The following is a 15,727-nucleotide window of genomic DNA, read 5'->3' as shown; positions in this document are numbered from 1 at the left end:
CAGGAGGAGAAAGTTTCTCTTGCACTGCTGAGGCTTGTGGTTTCTAATATTGACTTCAGCTCCCTTATGTGCACCATGCCAGACCCAGGAGGGGTGGGGCAAGAGGGTCACAGTGAGGCAGGGTGGGCTGGAGAGGGCCTGGGCCTCAGGGATATGAGGTGCTGCCCCGAGGCTAGAGACGATAAACAATAGTGATAACTGACAAGTATTGAGAGCTTTCTAGTGTCTTGCACTCTTCTAAGTGCTTTGTGTGCTTTATTGCATTTGATCCCCCCAAAATAACCCTGTGCGGGCCTGTTGAGGAGCAGGAAGGACAAGGTGACCTGCTTAAGGTTGCATAGTTAGGTAGCAGCCAAGAGAATTAGCATGTGGACCCGGGCAGTCTGCTGCCAAGGCCTTTTAGGGAGCAGTCGGTCCAAATCCTGCCACCTGCTCCCAAGCTGATTCCGAGTTGGAGTTGTCCTGCCTGGAGGCAAGGGAGCTGTTAGCTGAGGCTGGTTGTTCTCAGAGAAGCATCTGGGACGTGTGTTGCCTGGAAACCTGGTAGAAATGCACGTCCTTGAGTCCCACCGTAGGTCTAACTGTGTGTGTGTGTGTGGGGGGGGGGGGGGGGTGGGGCGCCCAGGCACCTGTGTGTCAACAGCCCTCTAGATGGTGCTGTGCACGTTCAAGTTTGAGACCCCTGGGCTCATGCTCTGCTGAGGGTCGAGGCCTATTAGGAGGCTTTAACCAGAGGAGGAAGAGAGGCTTTTCTGGGCCCTGAACGGGCCTGGGGCAGGTGTATCATCTCTAGCTTGTCCACCCTACTCCATGTCTGTCCATTCTAGGAGGCTGGGTAGCAGACAGGTCAGGAGTGAGGGCTTTGGAGTTGGGGGATTTGGGTTTGCGTCTCAGTTCCGCTGTGGTCTGCCTTCTGGGAGTTCCCTTCCCACAGGAGACCAGAGCAGCTCTGAGACGAGGCAGCTGGGCTGTTCTGCCCAACCTCAGGTCTCCACGTGGGAATGACAGAGCCCCTGGAAAAGAAGGGAAAGGCTGGAGGGTAGAGAGGGCCTGGGGTGGGCGACACTGCTCTAGCGCGGCGGGGGGGCGGTGTGTGGGGGGTGGTCCCTGGTAGAGGGGTGGGTGGGGCTGGGTTGTTGGCGGCTGAGGGGAGCACCTGGTCCTAATAAGCAGGCAGCTCCAAGAGCTCTGACTTACCCTGAGTGGGTTAGGGGATTAGTGGGTTGGAATTAGGGCTGAGCTGAGAGAGGGCAGAATGTGCCATCTTTATTCCTCCTCCAGAGCCATCCTCAGACTCCAAGTGGAGAGAAGGTGGTGTACCTAGCAGCAGGGAGGATAGTGGAGATGTGTGGGAGGGGTTGGCCCCTGTCCCCCCAACCCCGGTGCCTGGACCCTATTGTCCCTTTACCGTCCCCAGCTGCCTTGGCCCTGAACTGCTCAGGAAGTTTCATCCCCTGGAGAGTAGTTTTGGCCTCAGCCGCCTGTCTTCCAGGCAGTAGGGGTAGATGAGTCTGGGCCATTTCCAGAGAGCGCACTGTTACCTCCGCTCAGTCCAGTCTCTTCCTCCATGCCTATCTGTGCCCACTCCTCCTCCCTGATGCCGGAACCTTTTAGAGGATCATTCTGTCCATTCCCCTGCCTTTGGACATGAGCAGCTCATCCCTCAGCTCTCAGGCATGGGGTTGGAGCAGGCGCCTCTTGTGCCGAGATACATGGTCTTAAACCTGGGTCACACTCGTCCTCGTCAAGGTTTGCTTCAGAACCATTCCAGTTGTGCTCAGGCCTTTCTGCCCAATTTGAGGGCCCCATAACCACTTCACTGAGTTGGAAACAGAGCCCTAGATTCTGATCAGGAGGTGAACCTGGCATAAGAAGTTTCTCTTCTTGGTATGGGGAGAAATCAAACCATCTTTAGTAGGAAGCTCTTCTGTTGCCCTGAGTGAAGAAAGGAGGGTGCCAGAGTGAGGGATGGGATCAGCCAACAGGAATTTATTGATGGCCCACTATGCATACATCCACCCTGGTAGGAGGGAGTTTCCAAATGAATTGGTCCAAATTTTGCTTAGAATCTATTTTGGATGAAGGTGGAACAAGAATCACAAATAAAACAATAGTTGGGGAAACAAGTCATCTATTCCCATGATGAGATTATTCATACACTAAGGACCAGACAGGGAGATGATTGGAGTTTGGAGGTGGGAAAGAGATCCCACTTGCTGGGGTGGCCAGGGAGGGCTAACTGGAGGAAGAGAACCCTCCTTGTAGGAAAAGAAGGGAAGGCATTCCACAAGTAAAGACCTGGATGTGGGAACAGGCAAGAAGAGTTTAGGGGCTGGGGCTGATGGAGCAAAGCCTTTGTGCTTGGAAATGGAGGTGTGTGAGGCCCAATGGTGGGTGGCCTGAGGCCACTGAAGTAATGAGACTGGCTGGCTGCACTATTTCAGGCTGCTGGGATTTCACTTAGAGCCCCAAGATGGGGTTCAAATCCTGCCGTCTCTATTAGAGTTGATGATGTTGGCGCAGTCATTTAACTTTCTTATCTGTAGAGTGGGGATAAAAGGTATTAATGGTACTCACCTCCCTGGATTCTTGGGAATAAATGAGATGCTGTAGGTCATTGACCTCTCCAATTTGTGGGGTCAGCAACTGTATGAACCAGAGGCCTGGCGCTGGGCACTGAGCGTGGGTCTTTGGTGAAGGTTTGTGGAACCAGATGGTTCTAGCACTATTAGGATGGTTTTCCACATGTCAGACTCTCCTCTCTGTGCTTGGGGCCAGCCAGATTATGCCTGAGTCTTGGGTTGGCCTCATCATCCCTGTCTCAGGGGGCATTCTGCCCATCAGGGCCACTAGCCATGGGGAGAGAGCCCATCCCTGGGATGTCTGCCCTAAGGGCTCATGCTGTTTCTCCTTCTGTCCACAGCCTATCACCACTGAGAATGCACCAAAGAATGTAGTGGACAAGGTGAGTGATGGCAGGTGGTGGTGGGGGAGCTGGAACAGCCTGGGCAGGTGTGAGAAGGCCGGAAGTGGAGAGTGGATTTGGGGGAGAGTGGACAGATGTGGTTGGGGAAATGCTTCTGGAGTAGATTTGGGGAACTTGCAGGGAAGTAGTGGGGCGGCTGCTGACTCTGGGAGAAGGGCATCTGACCATCCCTGTGTGTTTGGAAATGGGCTGCTAGGCAACTGGGCAGGCAGAGAGGGAGGGGCAGGGTGGGAGCTGAGAGGGAGCAGCCGGTGGTTAAATGTGGGCTTCCTTATGAAATATGCAGAATGCAAGAAAGTCAGGCAGATCTTTCCAAACAGGTCTTTCTGAGCTAGCTGAGAGATGGACAGTTTCCTCAAGGCTATGCGGAAGATGAAGGGAGGAAAGTAGGTGGGTTCTGCCATGGGGAAACTGAGGTTAGCTACCGAGAGAGATCTCCTGGCGATGGCCAGCAGGAAATCAGGGGCTTGGAGATGAAGGACTTCGGTTCAAATCTTGACTCTGCCAAGGTTCTAATTATGTGACTGTGGACAAGGCATGAGCCTGTCTGTGCCTCAGTTTTCTTATCTGCAAAATGAGAATAATAGTATCTCCCACAAGAGTGGCTGTGAGTTGTAAAGGAGAGGATTTGGTTAGCTCTGAGGGGGCCTTGATATGGGCAAAGAAATGTGAAACAAAGACCAAAGTTCTTTCCCAGGCCCCTCTGCCAACCTCCTCATCTGCCACTCCTGACAAACCCAGCAAGGTGCATTTTGATTATTTTTCTTGCCTCCCCTCTCTGACTGCCTTTTCTCTGTCTGCAGGGAGAAGGAGCCTCCCGGGGTGGAAACACACGGAAAAGCCTCGAGGACAACGTGAGTGTGGATGGGGAGAAGAAGGATGGGGCTGGGCCCTGGTGGCCGGGGGAATGGGGTGGGAGGTGGATAATGCCTTGTTTCGTGGGCTTCCTTTACCTCTCTCTAGAAGGAGAGGCTGGCATTGTGGGCAGGCCCATTTCCTTACAGGCTGGGCCTCAGCCTTTGGTGCTGCCTCCATCTAAGCGGGATCCAGAGCTCATTCATCTGCGACTGTGCCAGGCCTCAGTGCTCAGGGCGGGTGGGAGGAGAGAGGGTGTGTGATGAGCGGCCATGGGGAGCAAGGGGAAATGCGCAAAACCACAGCAAGGGAAACTGAGGGCTGAGGCAGAGAAGGAGCCTTCACTCTTCGGGGGGGTCTTAGTCCTTGGGGAAGTGGTAGGGCCTGCTTCCCTGGAGACAAGAGTCTTAGAAAATAGCAAGCTCCACTGTGTGGCTTAGATGCTGTTGGTTCAGGAGGAGGCTGGGAGATGGGTCCACGGGTCCCTATGGGCTCCTCCTGCCTCCCATTTTGGGGAGAGGGGAAGGGGCGGATGCCTGAAACGGAAGGATCCCACAGAAGGGCTCGGGGTCTCTTCCAGGACATGCTTTGAGCCCCGTTTGGGGTTGATCTTGTCTCCACACCCCAGGGGCAGACTCCCAGCACAGTGGGGCTTTCTCCTTTCTTCCCTGCCCCTCTCTGACAGTACCCACTGTGCTGGCCCCTCCGTCTTCACCCGCCCTGGGCTGCAGAGGAACAGGGAGTGGTTTTGGTGGTTGGCACAGGGGTAGATGTTGATGGCACGAGGCCCTATCATCTGACAGCTGCCTGACCCACGGTGGGGAGGGACCTGGAGGGAGTGCTGCGGGAGCAGGAGGGGCAGTTCCTATAGGCAGCCTGACTCCCGTGGTGAGCCCACTGCCACCACCACATTGCCCTGGGGCAGCCCTGCATGTCCAGCCCTACAAAGCGGCAGCATCCCAAGGACCGCATGGGGCCTCTCCAGGTGGAGCAGGGAGCATGCCTCTTAAATTAGTGGGGAAGGTTCTGCTCAAGGTATGCATGAGTTCCTCTGGGCGTGGGGTACTGATACTGGGGAGGGGCCCTTGTCTCGCTTTGTGATGTTTCTGGGACTGGGGTGCAGGAGGAACCTAATTTTTTGTGTGTACCTACTACCAAGGATGTACAAGTTTAATGTACTCAAAATATATCATATGTGCTCAATAAATGTAAGCCATTCTTATTACTGTTATTTTGACTAAGGGCCGGGAGCTGTGTTGGGTGTTTTGCGATCCTCCTGACACCCCTGTATGGCAGAGGCTATGAATCCACTTTATAGATGAGGAAGCAGAGGCTTGGCGTTGCTGAATGATTTGGTGAATGCCACTCCATCGCTTCCTGGGACTGCTGCTGGGGTCTGGTGTTATCCTGAACTGCTAACCTTTGGCAAGGGGACAGGGTGATGGTGTGTGAACCAAGCCTTCTAGCCAATGGTCTGGGCACACTCAGGAGCCACATCCTAGAGCTGCTGTCCCCACATCCCCAGTCTGGGCCAGATGGATCCCGTCAACTAGAGCTACAGCAAGAGAGAGTGAAGTTAGATGTCACGAAGAACTTTTGATTGCAAGAGTGTGCACGACCTTGGTCCTAGGGAAGAAAGAGGTGGCCGTTTAGTTGTGACTGGGGCTCTTTGGCTTTTTTTAGAAGAAAGTATTGGTGATCTGGGATGGATGTGTCTGTGCCTGTGTGTCGGGGTGGGTAAGTGTGCTGTCTTGTCTGGCTATGGGAGGAGGGACAAAATGAGCTTTGGAAAGGTAAGCAAGTGAGCAGCTACCAGAACGGCCTGTGTACTGTAAAAGAGGAGAGAAAACCTAATTTTTAAGGCTCCTGTCACCTGTCTCAGGTTGGGTTGGCTCCAGGGTCATTGAGCCAGTCCCCTGCCCAGCCACGGGACTCTCCAGCAGTCCACCCCGGGGGAGGAGGACCTGGGCCTGCTGCTGTGATAATGTGGCTGTTTGTCAAGCTGCGTTGCTGTCTCTGGCCCACGGCCCAGGACTCACAGGCAGGAATGGCTGTTTTCCTCCTGCCGAGTTGGTGTGTAGTGGAGTTTGTGGACAGTGTGCTGTGTCGCACTTTGTTTTGGAAAAATCCAGGCTAGTGGGCAGGAAGGAGAGGGGAAGGGGTGTGGCTGAAGGGGGTGCTATGTGGGGGTTGGCCACAGCCCCCAGAGGAGATGTAGGAATGGGGCCGGGCCCCTGACGTAGGTTGGTCACCAATCTCTGGCTGCCTGACAAGGCCCCTGGTGTTCGCTTACAGACCCTCCTCCCAACTGTGCCCCTCTGGGGATCTGGGCTCAGGAAATGGCTTTTCTTTTGGTCCTGAGCTGTTGTGTTTGGTCTGTGGACCTCAAAGGAAAGCAGGGCTCTTCCCACAGAGGCATTGCTTCAAACCAACCCCACCCAAGGCTGGGGATTCGTGCTCCTTGCCTCATGACGGGGAAGAAGGCAGCAGATAACAGAACCTGGGGTCATAGACCTTGAGCCACCCAGTAGTGTCTGAGTGGTGATCCACTGTTGCCTGCAATGAGGACCAAGGCAAAAAGAGTTGGCTGAATCTGTAGCAGGAAGGATGAGGTTTAGATACCAGGAGGAACTTCCTGACAGTGAGAAAAGTAAGACACTCTGTCTGGGAGGCTGTTGAATTTCCTTTCATGGTGCCCTTTCAGCAAAGGAAGGACTGTGTTTTGGAGGTGAGGATGGGGAGAGTTCTGTTTGGTGTTTAGAGAGTTGGATGAAAAGTTCTATAATCAACCTGTGTCTTGAGAGGAGCCAGGAAGAAGTTCAAAGCCATGTGGGTAAGGTGCTTTGTGATCCCCGGAGAGGAAAAGAATAGGATTACAGGCAGGCAGAGAGCTTATTTTTCTTTTTATAAAGTTTGTAAAGTCCTGTAGTCATTTTCCCTAGGGGCTCCACGCGGAATAGGCAGAAGATTATGTGAGCACTGTGCAGTGCCCATTTTACAGATGGATAAATGAGATGGAACCTCTACTCCTCACACTGGGTATAGTGATGAGTATCATGGTCTGTAAAATATAAGCTCTCTGAGGTCAGGGACTTCACTTCCTTTGTCCCCTGGTGTCTAGAACATGGCTGGGCACACAGCTGGTGGCACTCGGTGGATGTTTGCTGAATGAGAGAATGAGCATGAAGATTGGAGGCCCAGGGATGACCGGATGCCTTGTGTTACTCCCACTGTGCTTGTGAAAAGCCTACGTGATGAGGCATGCTTCCAAAGGCACCATCTCTAGCCTCGTGTGAGGTCACCTGTGTTTCTGGAGCAGTAGGGTGTGTTTGCTGACATACCGTGCCCCCGCCCCAGCCCATTTGTTGTTCTCTGAGTTCTGTCTGTCTGTGTGTACCGACACTCAGACGTGTCACCGTGCATGTCTGCTGTCCGCCAGCAAGGGTCACGTGCCCCCAAACTTTGCAGAAAACAGGAAGCCCCGTCAGTGAGAGGGCAGCCCAGTGATTCATCAGGGGATGACCGTCCCAGCTGTTCGTCCCCCATCCTCTGCAGTGGGGTCACTGTCCAGGGTGGCTTCCTCCCCATGCCTCCCCTCTCCTCCCCGCCCGGTGGAGCAGAGCGGGCTTGGACTTTGCCTTATCACCTCTGGAGGCGGCCTGGCCAGACTCTGTTTGGGCCAAGTTTTTATTTATCTTCACTGGCTTTTTTTGGGGTGGGGAGGCTGAGGAATGTGGAGTGTTGTAATGTTTGGAAGAGGGCGGTGGGGAAAGGGGAGCCAGGTCTCCTGCCCTGCTTGTCCTGCTTACCCCTGCACCTTTGCAGGCTCCCAGCCCCCCTTGGTTCCCCAGTTCCCCCTGCCAAGCCCATATCAATATGGCCCATTGTCTTTCTCCAGCTCCCTGGGTCTGATCCCATGCTCCTGGCCACACCTCACGTCTTGGCTACCGTTGTGGCTTCCAGTTGTTCAAAGCAGCTGTGGTGGCTTCCTCCAAAAGTGGCTATGGATCAGCAACAGATGAAACTCAAGGGGCTATTTATAGCAGGGTGGCCCTGGGGCCTGGAGCAGGGCCTAGGGCCTGGGGAGATTCAGGGACTCCTCATTAGGGACCAGTGAAATGGAGATGGATGAACTGTTGGGTTTCTGTGTTCTTCTGAGGGAGCAGTTTTGGAACAGCCTGGTTTGGGTCTTGAAAACCAAATACAGTCACTCGTTGACTCCCAGCTCCACCCCTGTCTAATCCCCCCACCCCCAAGCTTGACTCATGCAAACTGGAGTCCTCAGGGCCAGAAGAGCTGTGAGACTTAGAAACTTCCCCCCAGTAGCCCCACTTGGCTCTTCCCTCCTTCACTGCTGAGGAGCTGCTCATTGGTCCGAGGCAGCTGGGACTCTGGGCAGAGCCTTCTTCCGGACAGCTGGATGGAGGGTCCTCCTCTTAGCAGAGCTGCTCTAACTTGGGGCTCAGCTGAGCTGGGAGCTGGACCTCGGAACCCACCTATCCTGCCTCGTAGGCACTGCGGAGCCAGGAGAGGGGTGCAGGGGCTCCTCTTCTTGGAGACCCCGTGGTCAAGCCCCAGGTTGGAGTGTGAATCCTGCCTGGCCGTCAACTTCCCAGGGACTTGAGGGTAAGTTATCCTGTGCCTCAGTTTCTTCCTTTCTTGGCAGATTGTGGTCCTGTCTCTTTAAAGAAGAGGCTGCAACTTGGTGGTGGGAAAAGACCATTTTCTGAGAGGCACATGGGTGTTTGGAAGGTGTCAATGGGCTCAGGAGGTCTGAGAATCTAGAAACTGGCCGTCCCAATTCTGCATCCTGTGAGGTGGCTGGAAGGATGGGTAGAGGCGATGCAGGGTGTTGATTTTCTATAGAGGTGAATGTTTGGTTGTAACTACCCTTTTCATTTTTCTTGATACAAAAGTAACAACAAAAACAACAACTGTCATCTGGTGAATGCCAGGCATGATGCGAAGTGCCTTATATGCATAACTCCTTTGGATCCTCACTGCCAGCCTGAAGGTTGTCGCATTTTACATGTGACATTACAAGAGGCTCAGAGGGGTTAAGTAACTGGCAGGGCTGCCCAGCAGGATCCTGGAATCCAAACTCTGTGGTCTGTGGGTCTCTGATCCTGTGCTTTCACACCCGCCATGCCATCCTGCTGCCCTGGGATGGATTGGGCCCATTTGCTTAAGTTTGTACCACTTGACAGCTGTGAAAAGGGGAGTGGGTGAGATGGCTACTGTCTGCCACAGACAGTGGGGAGTGGGCTCTCAGGAGCATGGCTCACTGTCTTAGGCCTTGTCTTGGTTCCTGCATGCTCCACCTGCCTGTTCTGGTCTCTAAACTCAATTGAATGACTTGATGTTACAGCTTTCAAGCAGAGAAGTGTGGGGTGATGGTGGCAAGACAGAGGGGCGCCATTACTCTCATCGCTCCTTTTGTGGTGGCAGTCGTATTCTCCTCCTGGGGCTTCTCTTGTGTTGGCAAGTGAATCAAAGTGAAATGTGTTTCCATTGATTCAGTGACTGTTGAGTGTGCCCTCAGTGTGGATGGCACCAGCCCAGTGGGGTGCACTCCTCAGCATTCGGGATTTCTTCCTTTCGTCCCTCCGGGGCTTGCACACAGGCAGGCACACTCACGTGGAATCAGTGTTGATGGCTTTGGCTTCGGGCAGGCTGTGTTTTTGCAGGGGTTAGGGTGGCAGGGCCAGAATGTTGGCAAGGAAAGAAGAGGATCATGTTTGCCCCCTGTGGACAGCTCTCTGGTGTGCTCCTCCCGCCATCCTGCCCACCCCTGCATAATGCTGCTTCTCTTCTCTCCTTCCCAGGGCTCCACCAGGGTCACCCCGAGTGTCCAGCCCCACCTCCAGCCCATCAGGTATGCCTGGCCCGTGGGGGCAGGGGGCGGGAGTGCAAGCAGGGGGGTCACTGTGGGTGTTCCTGTCAAGTCTTGCCTCTGGGTCCCCCAGACTGCAGCCATAAAGCCACGGGTGGGGAGTGTGGGCAAACGTGAAAGGCACAGGAGAGGATGCATGCACATGCCGTTGGCAACAGTTGTGTTTTGAGCTCTTAGCCAGCCCTTGAGCTGAGTCTTTATTTACCTGCATGAGCTCATCTAGTCCTTGCAACAACCCTGCAAGATACGTATTTTATTCCCTTTGGTAGAGCAGCATTTCAGAGAGATGAGGTGACTTGTAAAGGTCACACAGCCACCAAGAGGCAGCACTTGGATTTGCGTTTAGGGCTGCTGGGCATTGAGGCCTGTGCTGGATCTCTTCCTCTCTGCAGACAGGATTCTGACTGGGCAGAGTCATTTATGAAAGGGAAGTTCCCTATCTGGCTGGGCTGGCAGGGGCCGGGGGAAGGGGATGCACAAGGGACTTTGTGTCTTGGCGATCCAGAGAGTTTGTTTTGCCCTCTCTGCCTCACCTTCACCCACTGAGGCTCCTGAGATGATTGGGGATGCCAGCCCTGCGGTAGAGTTGAAGCACCTGGAAGTTTCTGGCCCAGCTGCCAGCTGTCCACAGACTGGAGGTGGCTCCTTAGAGGATCCCCTCCTTCCCTTAGACCTGGGCAGGTGGATGCAGGGTGTGATGCTGAGGCTGTCCGGCTGGTGGCACTGTTCTGCCTTTGCGTCCTTCCTGGGATCCAGCCTGTAGACAGGGGCGGGTCAGTGCCCCAGATGGGCCACGTCTGACTCATGGCCCTCACCAGCACGGCCCCTCTTGCTCCCCTTCCTGTGCTGAGGGAGAGGCTGAAATCACAGGAGCTTGGCTTGTGAGTTTTTCTGACATTCTAGTTTCTTCCTTGGAGCCAGAACAGAGAGGGGTTTTGGAGGGTGGGGAGGAGGGGATGCTGCAAGTTAGCTGAGGCTGCCCGCCCTCACACCCACTTGCTTGCAGGTATGTGTGCATGTGGCTTCTTGTCCCAGACTGGTCACCACCTACAAGAACTGTCCTTGGGTAGGCAGTTGGCTTGAGATAGAAACTTCTCCCCCACAGCTGCAATGAGAAGCTTTCCATAGGGACAAGAAGTAGCCGGGACTCAGAGTCAAACTCAAACCGGGCTCCTTACCTCTGGGTGCTGGTCCCCAGTCCCACTCAGGCCCCTGTCATCCCAACAGAGAGGTCCTGCCATGCCTCATCCTTGGCTGCCCCATCTCCACACCCCACCTGGACTGGGATTGAACCCTGGTGGAGGTCTGGATTCCTCATGGCTTCTCAGCATCTGGGGGCTTGTTCTGTCTAGTGCCAGAGAGCCCTCATCACTTTTAAATACCCCAGCGGTGTTCCTTTCGCTGCCCTCCACTCTACTTTATCCCGCTGTGGTGAAAGGTTAGCAGAATGAAATGTCAGTGCTGCCTGCATTTGATAGAGGGGGAAGCGAGACACTAAGAGGTCGATGATTGGGGAAAAAGCTGGAGGGATGGGGGAGGTGCTTCTAGAAGCAAGAGGTGGGCTTCCCAAGTGGGCATCCTGGACCCTTCCTCTGGAAGAAAAGTTGGGAGAGATGTAAAGATGTGAGCCCCTCCCTTCAGCGCCCAGTGGAGAGGATGGCCAGCCCAGGGGCCTCCCCACCTCTCCGGGAAATGCATGGTGCTGGTGGCTGCCCGCCACTGCAGCAACAAGGGCTCCATGCCCTCTTGTTTTCTGGGCCCTTAGAAATCAGGGAGGCTGCTGCCAAGAAGCAGCTCTGGCAGGCAGTGGGAGCTGCCAGAGGTGGGGAGAAGGCCAAGGAACAAAGGGCAGGAGTTGGCCTGCCTCCGGGAGGGCTGGAATGTGTGCTGTGGTCTGGCTTACCTGGAACCCAGGTGAACGTGTCACCTGAGATGCCCCCTCCCCTGAGAGGTTTCCCGCCCACTCCACAGCTCGAGAGCTAGGGGCGGGCAGTGGGAAGGCTCCGTTCCAGGGCTGGAGAGCGCCCAGGCTCTCCTTCCTCTTCCAGAGCAGTCTGGGGCCTTTCGGGAGACTTCTGCCTGGCCAGGCAGCCAGTGTTGGGAGCCAGAGCTCCTGGGTTCCTGGGCCAGTCTGGCCCTGGCTCTGAGCTCTGGAGTCACAGGTTGAAGGCAGTGGCCAAAGGACTGATGGGAACCAAGAATTGGTGTCATCACAGTTTGGTTCTGAAATGGCCTGAGGTCCTTGCCAGCCCTACCCAGCTTGTTCTCGCCGGCACTCCCAAGCCGGCCACATTGGCCTTGCCAGAGGAAGCCTGTGGCCTTGGCCTTGGGTTGAAGAGCAGCCAAGCACCCTGGGCTGCATATGGGGGTCACACAGGGTGTGTATGGGGTGCAGCTATCTGGGGCCTTCCCTGTGGGCTGGATTCTGATATGGACCCTCCGCTGCCTGCTGTCTCCCTAGAAACATGAATGTGAGCCGGACCATGGAGGACAGCTGTGAGCTGGACCTAGTGTACGTCACAGAGAGGATCATCGCTGTCTCCTTCCCCAGCACAGCCAATGAGGAGAACTTCCGGAGCAACCTCCGTGAGGTGGCGCAGATGCTCAAGTCCAAACATGGAGGCAACTACCTGGTGAGGATGGAGCCTCGTGCCCATCATCCTGTGCCCTCTATGCTTCCATCTGCTCACCACCTCTACATGACTGGTATCCCTGCCACCAGCCCCTGTGCCAGCATGCCCTCTTCTCTTTGTTTATCTGCCTTTCCCCTCAGGCAGCTCTCGTGCCTAAGTCTTCAATCACTCTCCAGCCCAGCTCTCCTCTAAGGAGTGTGCTGCAGCTGGAATGTAGCATCTGGAACTCTGTGTGTGCATGTGTGTGCTGGCCAGGAGAAGAGAGTACCAATAAGAGTTCAGGTTATTGAGCGCTTGCTACTAGCCAGGCCCTGTTCCAACTGCTTTCCACGCACTTAACCTTTGCAGCAGCCCTAGCAAGCAGGCACTTGCCAGAGCACAGAGAGGTGGGGTTATTTGCCTAAGGTTGCAGGGTCAGGAAGTGGCAGAGCTGGCACAGGGTCGGTGCCTCTGAGAAGTCTGAGGGCAGAGTCTTGGCAACATGTGTCTTAAGGGACCCTGGGTTGCTGGCACCTGGCTCGGCCTGGCCCAGAGGAGTCACCTTGGCACACGGGAGAGAGGTGCTGGCGGTGGTCTCCACTAATGCAGAAAGGCTGATCCGTCCTTGGCCCCAGAGGAGGGCTCAGGTCCATTTTAGAGGGAGGTGCCTGTGGACTGGACCCACAGATCTGATCTGTACAACCTCAGGTGGCTGTCCCCAGGGTGTTTGAGGTGGGATGTAGGAGGCTGCATTAGTTTCCCAGGGCCACTGTAGCAAATGAGGTGGCCCTTTCTATCCATGGGTTTCACCTCTTTGGACTCAATCCATCATGAGTTGAAAATATTCAGAAAAAACCCAACAGTAAATAACAATAAAAAACAATACAAATAAAAACAATACAGCAGAACAACTATTTGCAGAGCATTTATATTGTATTAGGTATTACAAGTAACCTAGAGATGATTTAAAGTCTACGGAAGTATATACATAAGTTATATGCAAATAGTACATTTTTTATATGCAAGTTATATGTAAATAGTACATATTTTATGTAAGAGACCTGAGCATCCATGGATTTTGGTATCCACTATCCATGGCGGGGTGGAGGGGTCCTAGATCCAAATCCTCCATAGACACCAAGTGATGACTCTACCTCAAATCTGGTGGCTCAAAATAACAGAAATTTATTCTCTCACAGTTCTGAAGGCTGGAAATCTGAAATCAAGGTGTTGATGGGGCCATGCTCCCTCTGAATCCTATGGCAGAGAATCCCTTCTTGCCTTTTCCTAGCTTTCGGTGGGATTCCTTGGTGTGTAGCGCATCACTCCAATCTCTGCCTCCATCTCCACGTGGCCTTCTTCAGTGTCTCTCTGTGTGTCTTCTCTTCCTACAAGGACATAGTTATTGGACTTAGGGTCCACCCTAGATCCAGGTTGATCTCATATTGAGATCCTTAATTACTTACACTGGCAAAGGCACTATTTCCAAATAAGGTTGTATTCTGAAGTTCTGGGTGGACATGACGTTTTGAGGATACTATTCAACCACTATAGAGACCCACCTGTTAGCTGCATTGGGGCATTGTTAAGAGCTTGGCTTTAAACCTCAGAAAGTCCTGGGTTCAAATTCTGGCTCTGCCTTTACTAACTACATGATCTTAGCTGTTTAGCCTCACTAAGCCCTAGCTTCTGCATCCATAAAGTGGGTCTAAGGTCTACCTCTTATTGTTGTTGAGAGAATTAAGCCAGCTGTTAGATGTAAAGTCCTTAACACAGGCTGGCAGGTGGCAGACATTCATTGAGTGATGGCTATTGTACCATAATAAAGTGTATTCCTTTACAGAGTGCAAGAGTGGATGCAAATCCACCTATTTCTGATTTTAGGAGTCCAGGGTTCTATGGGACTTGGTGCCCTGCCACCCCTCTCTCTATCCTGCCTATTCCAGACTGGGATGTCCCCTTTTCTCCCCAGGAGATGACACAGTGCCTTTGAGTTTCCTAGGCAGTGGGGTGGAGGTGGGAAGTTCTGCATGCCCCCCTCGGAGGTAGAGGCAGGAATTCCAGAGACTGGAGAATTCCTTAGGATTCCAGTGGTCAGGAATGGGACCCCAGTGGTCAGGCGTTGAAAGGCATGTGCTGGGAGAGGTGTGTCAAGGGTCTGATTGGGCCCACCCAGGATGGTTTGCCCCTCTGATGGAGGAAGTCTGGTGACAGAGAGGTTGCAACCTCTTGGGATGAGGTTCTAGGGTCAAGGTATGAAGTGGAAACCAGAGATTGCCGACTACTTATCATCTCACACCGCTGGATTCCCGTTCAGTGTGGTGAGAGGCAAGCGGAACTGGAGACAAGTTCCATCCCCTTCTCGTCTTCCATTCGGGACATCCGCTCATGGAGCAGGGTGGCTGAGTGTCTACATCTCTCTCTCTCTCCCTTTTCATCCTGAGGACCTACAGTTGAGTTCCTCTTCGTGACGGTGTGTCTGCTGGGACTCACCTGCATGTTCACGCATGGATAGAATTCCTATCGGGGAGAGAGAGCGAGAGCAGGCACAGGAGGTCCAGGGAGCTCATGGCTGTTTCGTGGCCAGGCCCCTGGCCGTGAGAGGACATTGACGCTCTGCTGGATGCTGTCGTGGGCTCTTCAGAGGAAGTTGGCAATGATGCCACGGTCCTTTCTGGGACCAGCAGGCCATGGTTCTCTCTCTCCTCGCCGCCCTCCTCACCCTCGTCTCCTCATGCTCTCTTCCTTTTTCTCCTTATAGCTGTTCAACCTCTCTGAGCGGAGACCTGACATCACGAAGCTCCATGCCAAGGTGAGCCAGGGGCTGTTTTGGGGTAGGGGAGGAGAAGGAGAACAGATGGACTCCCTCTCTGGGGTTCCCACATAATAATCTTAGGGAAAATGCTGTGACAGTTTGAAAAGCCTATTCAAAGTCAGAGTGCCAACTTATATCTGGAAAATGGAAAATGATCTACTTATCGTTTCCACAATGCCAATTACAGAAAGCAAAGCTTGGGGCAGTGACTTTCCACCCAGGTCTGCCTGCTGGGGAGTATACAGAATCACTTGGGTGAGGCTGGAGTTGTGAGATGTTTAGTTTTTGGATTTAAAGCAGTTGGCAGTCGCTGCTTTTGACCTTCCAGCTGCTGGTTTTTTGTTTGTTTGTTTGTTTTTTTGAGATGCAGTCGCCCTCTGTCGCCCAGGCTGGAGGGCAGTGGCGTGATCTCAGCTCACTACAACCTCCGCCTCCTGGGTTCAAGTGATTCTCCTGCCTCAGCCTTCCGAGTAGCTGGGACTACAGGCACATGCTACCATGCCTGGCTAATTTTTGTATTTTTAGTAGAGATGGGGTTTCACCGTGTTGGCCAGCCTGGTTTCAAA

The 15,727-nt window shown here is 53.8% G+C and overlaps 1 protein-coding gene across 9 annotated transcripts in view; it reads left to right on the top strand.

The window, feature by feature from the left end:
• Positions 1-15,727, top strand: part of TNS1 (tensin 1) — a 211,367-nt gene that overhangs the window by 102,653 nt on the left and 92,987 nt on the right. For 8 of the 9 annotated variants that reach the window (XM_055380501.2, XM_055380498.2, XM_063695195.1 and 5 more), the window contains 5 exons: positions 2,924-2,965; positions 3,790-3,840; positions 9,667-9,716; positions 12,196-12,367; positions 15,108-15,158. In XM_055380501.2, the coding sequence (XP_055236476.2) occupies positions 2,924-2,965; positions 3,790-3,840; positions 9,667-9,716; positions 12,196-12,367; positions 15,108-15,158 (366 nt within the window). Of the gene's footprint in view, positions 1-2,923; positions 2,966-3,789; positions 3,841-8,264; positions 8,468-9,666; positions 9,717-12,195; positions 12,368-15,107; positions 15,159-15,727 lie in introns of those variants that run through there. The other variant, XM_055380504.2, reaches the window with a different exon arrangement.

The sequence above is a fragment of the Gorilla gorilla genome, chromosome 11 (genome assembly GCF_029281585.2).
Source record: "Gorilla gorilla gorilla isolate KB3781 chromosome 11, NHGRI_mGorGor1-v2.1_pri, whole genome shotgun sequence".
Classification (NCBI taxonomy): Eukaryota; Metazoa; Chordata; class Mammalia; order Primates; family Hominidae; genus Gorilla; species Gorilla gorilla.
The sequence above is the reverse complement of the archived record's forward strand: the minus strand, read 5'-3'. Positions and strand labels throughout refer to the sequence as shown.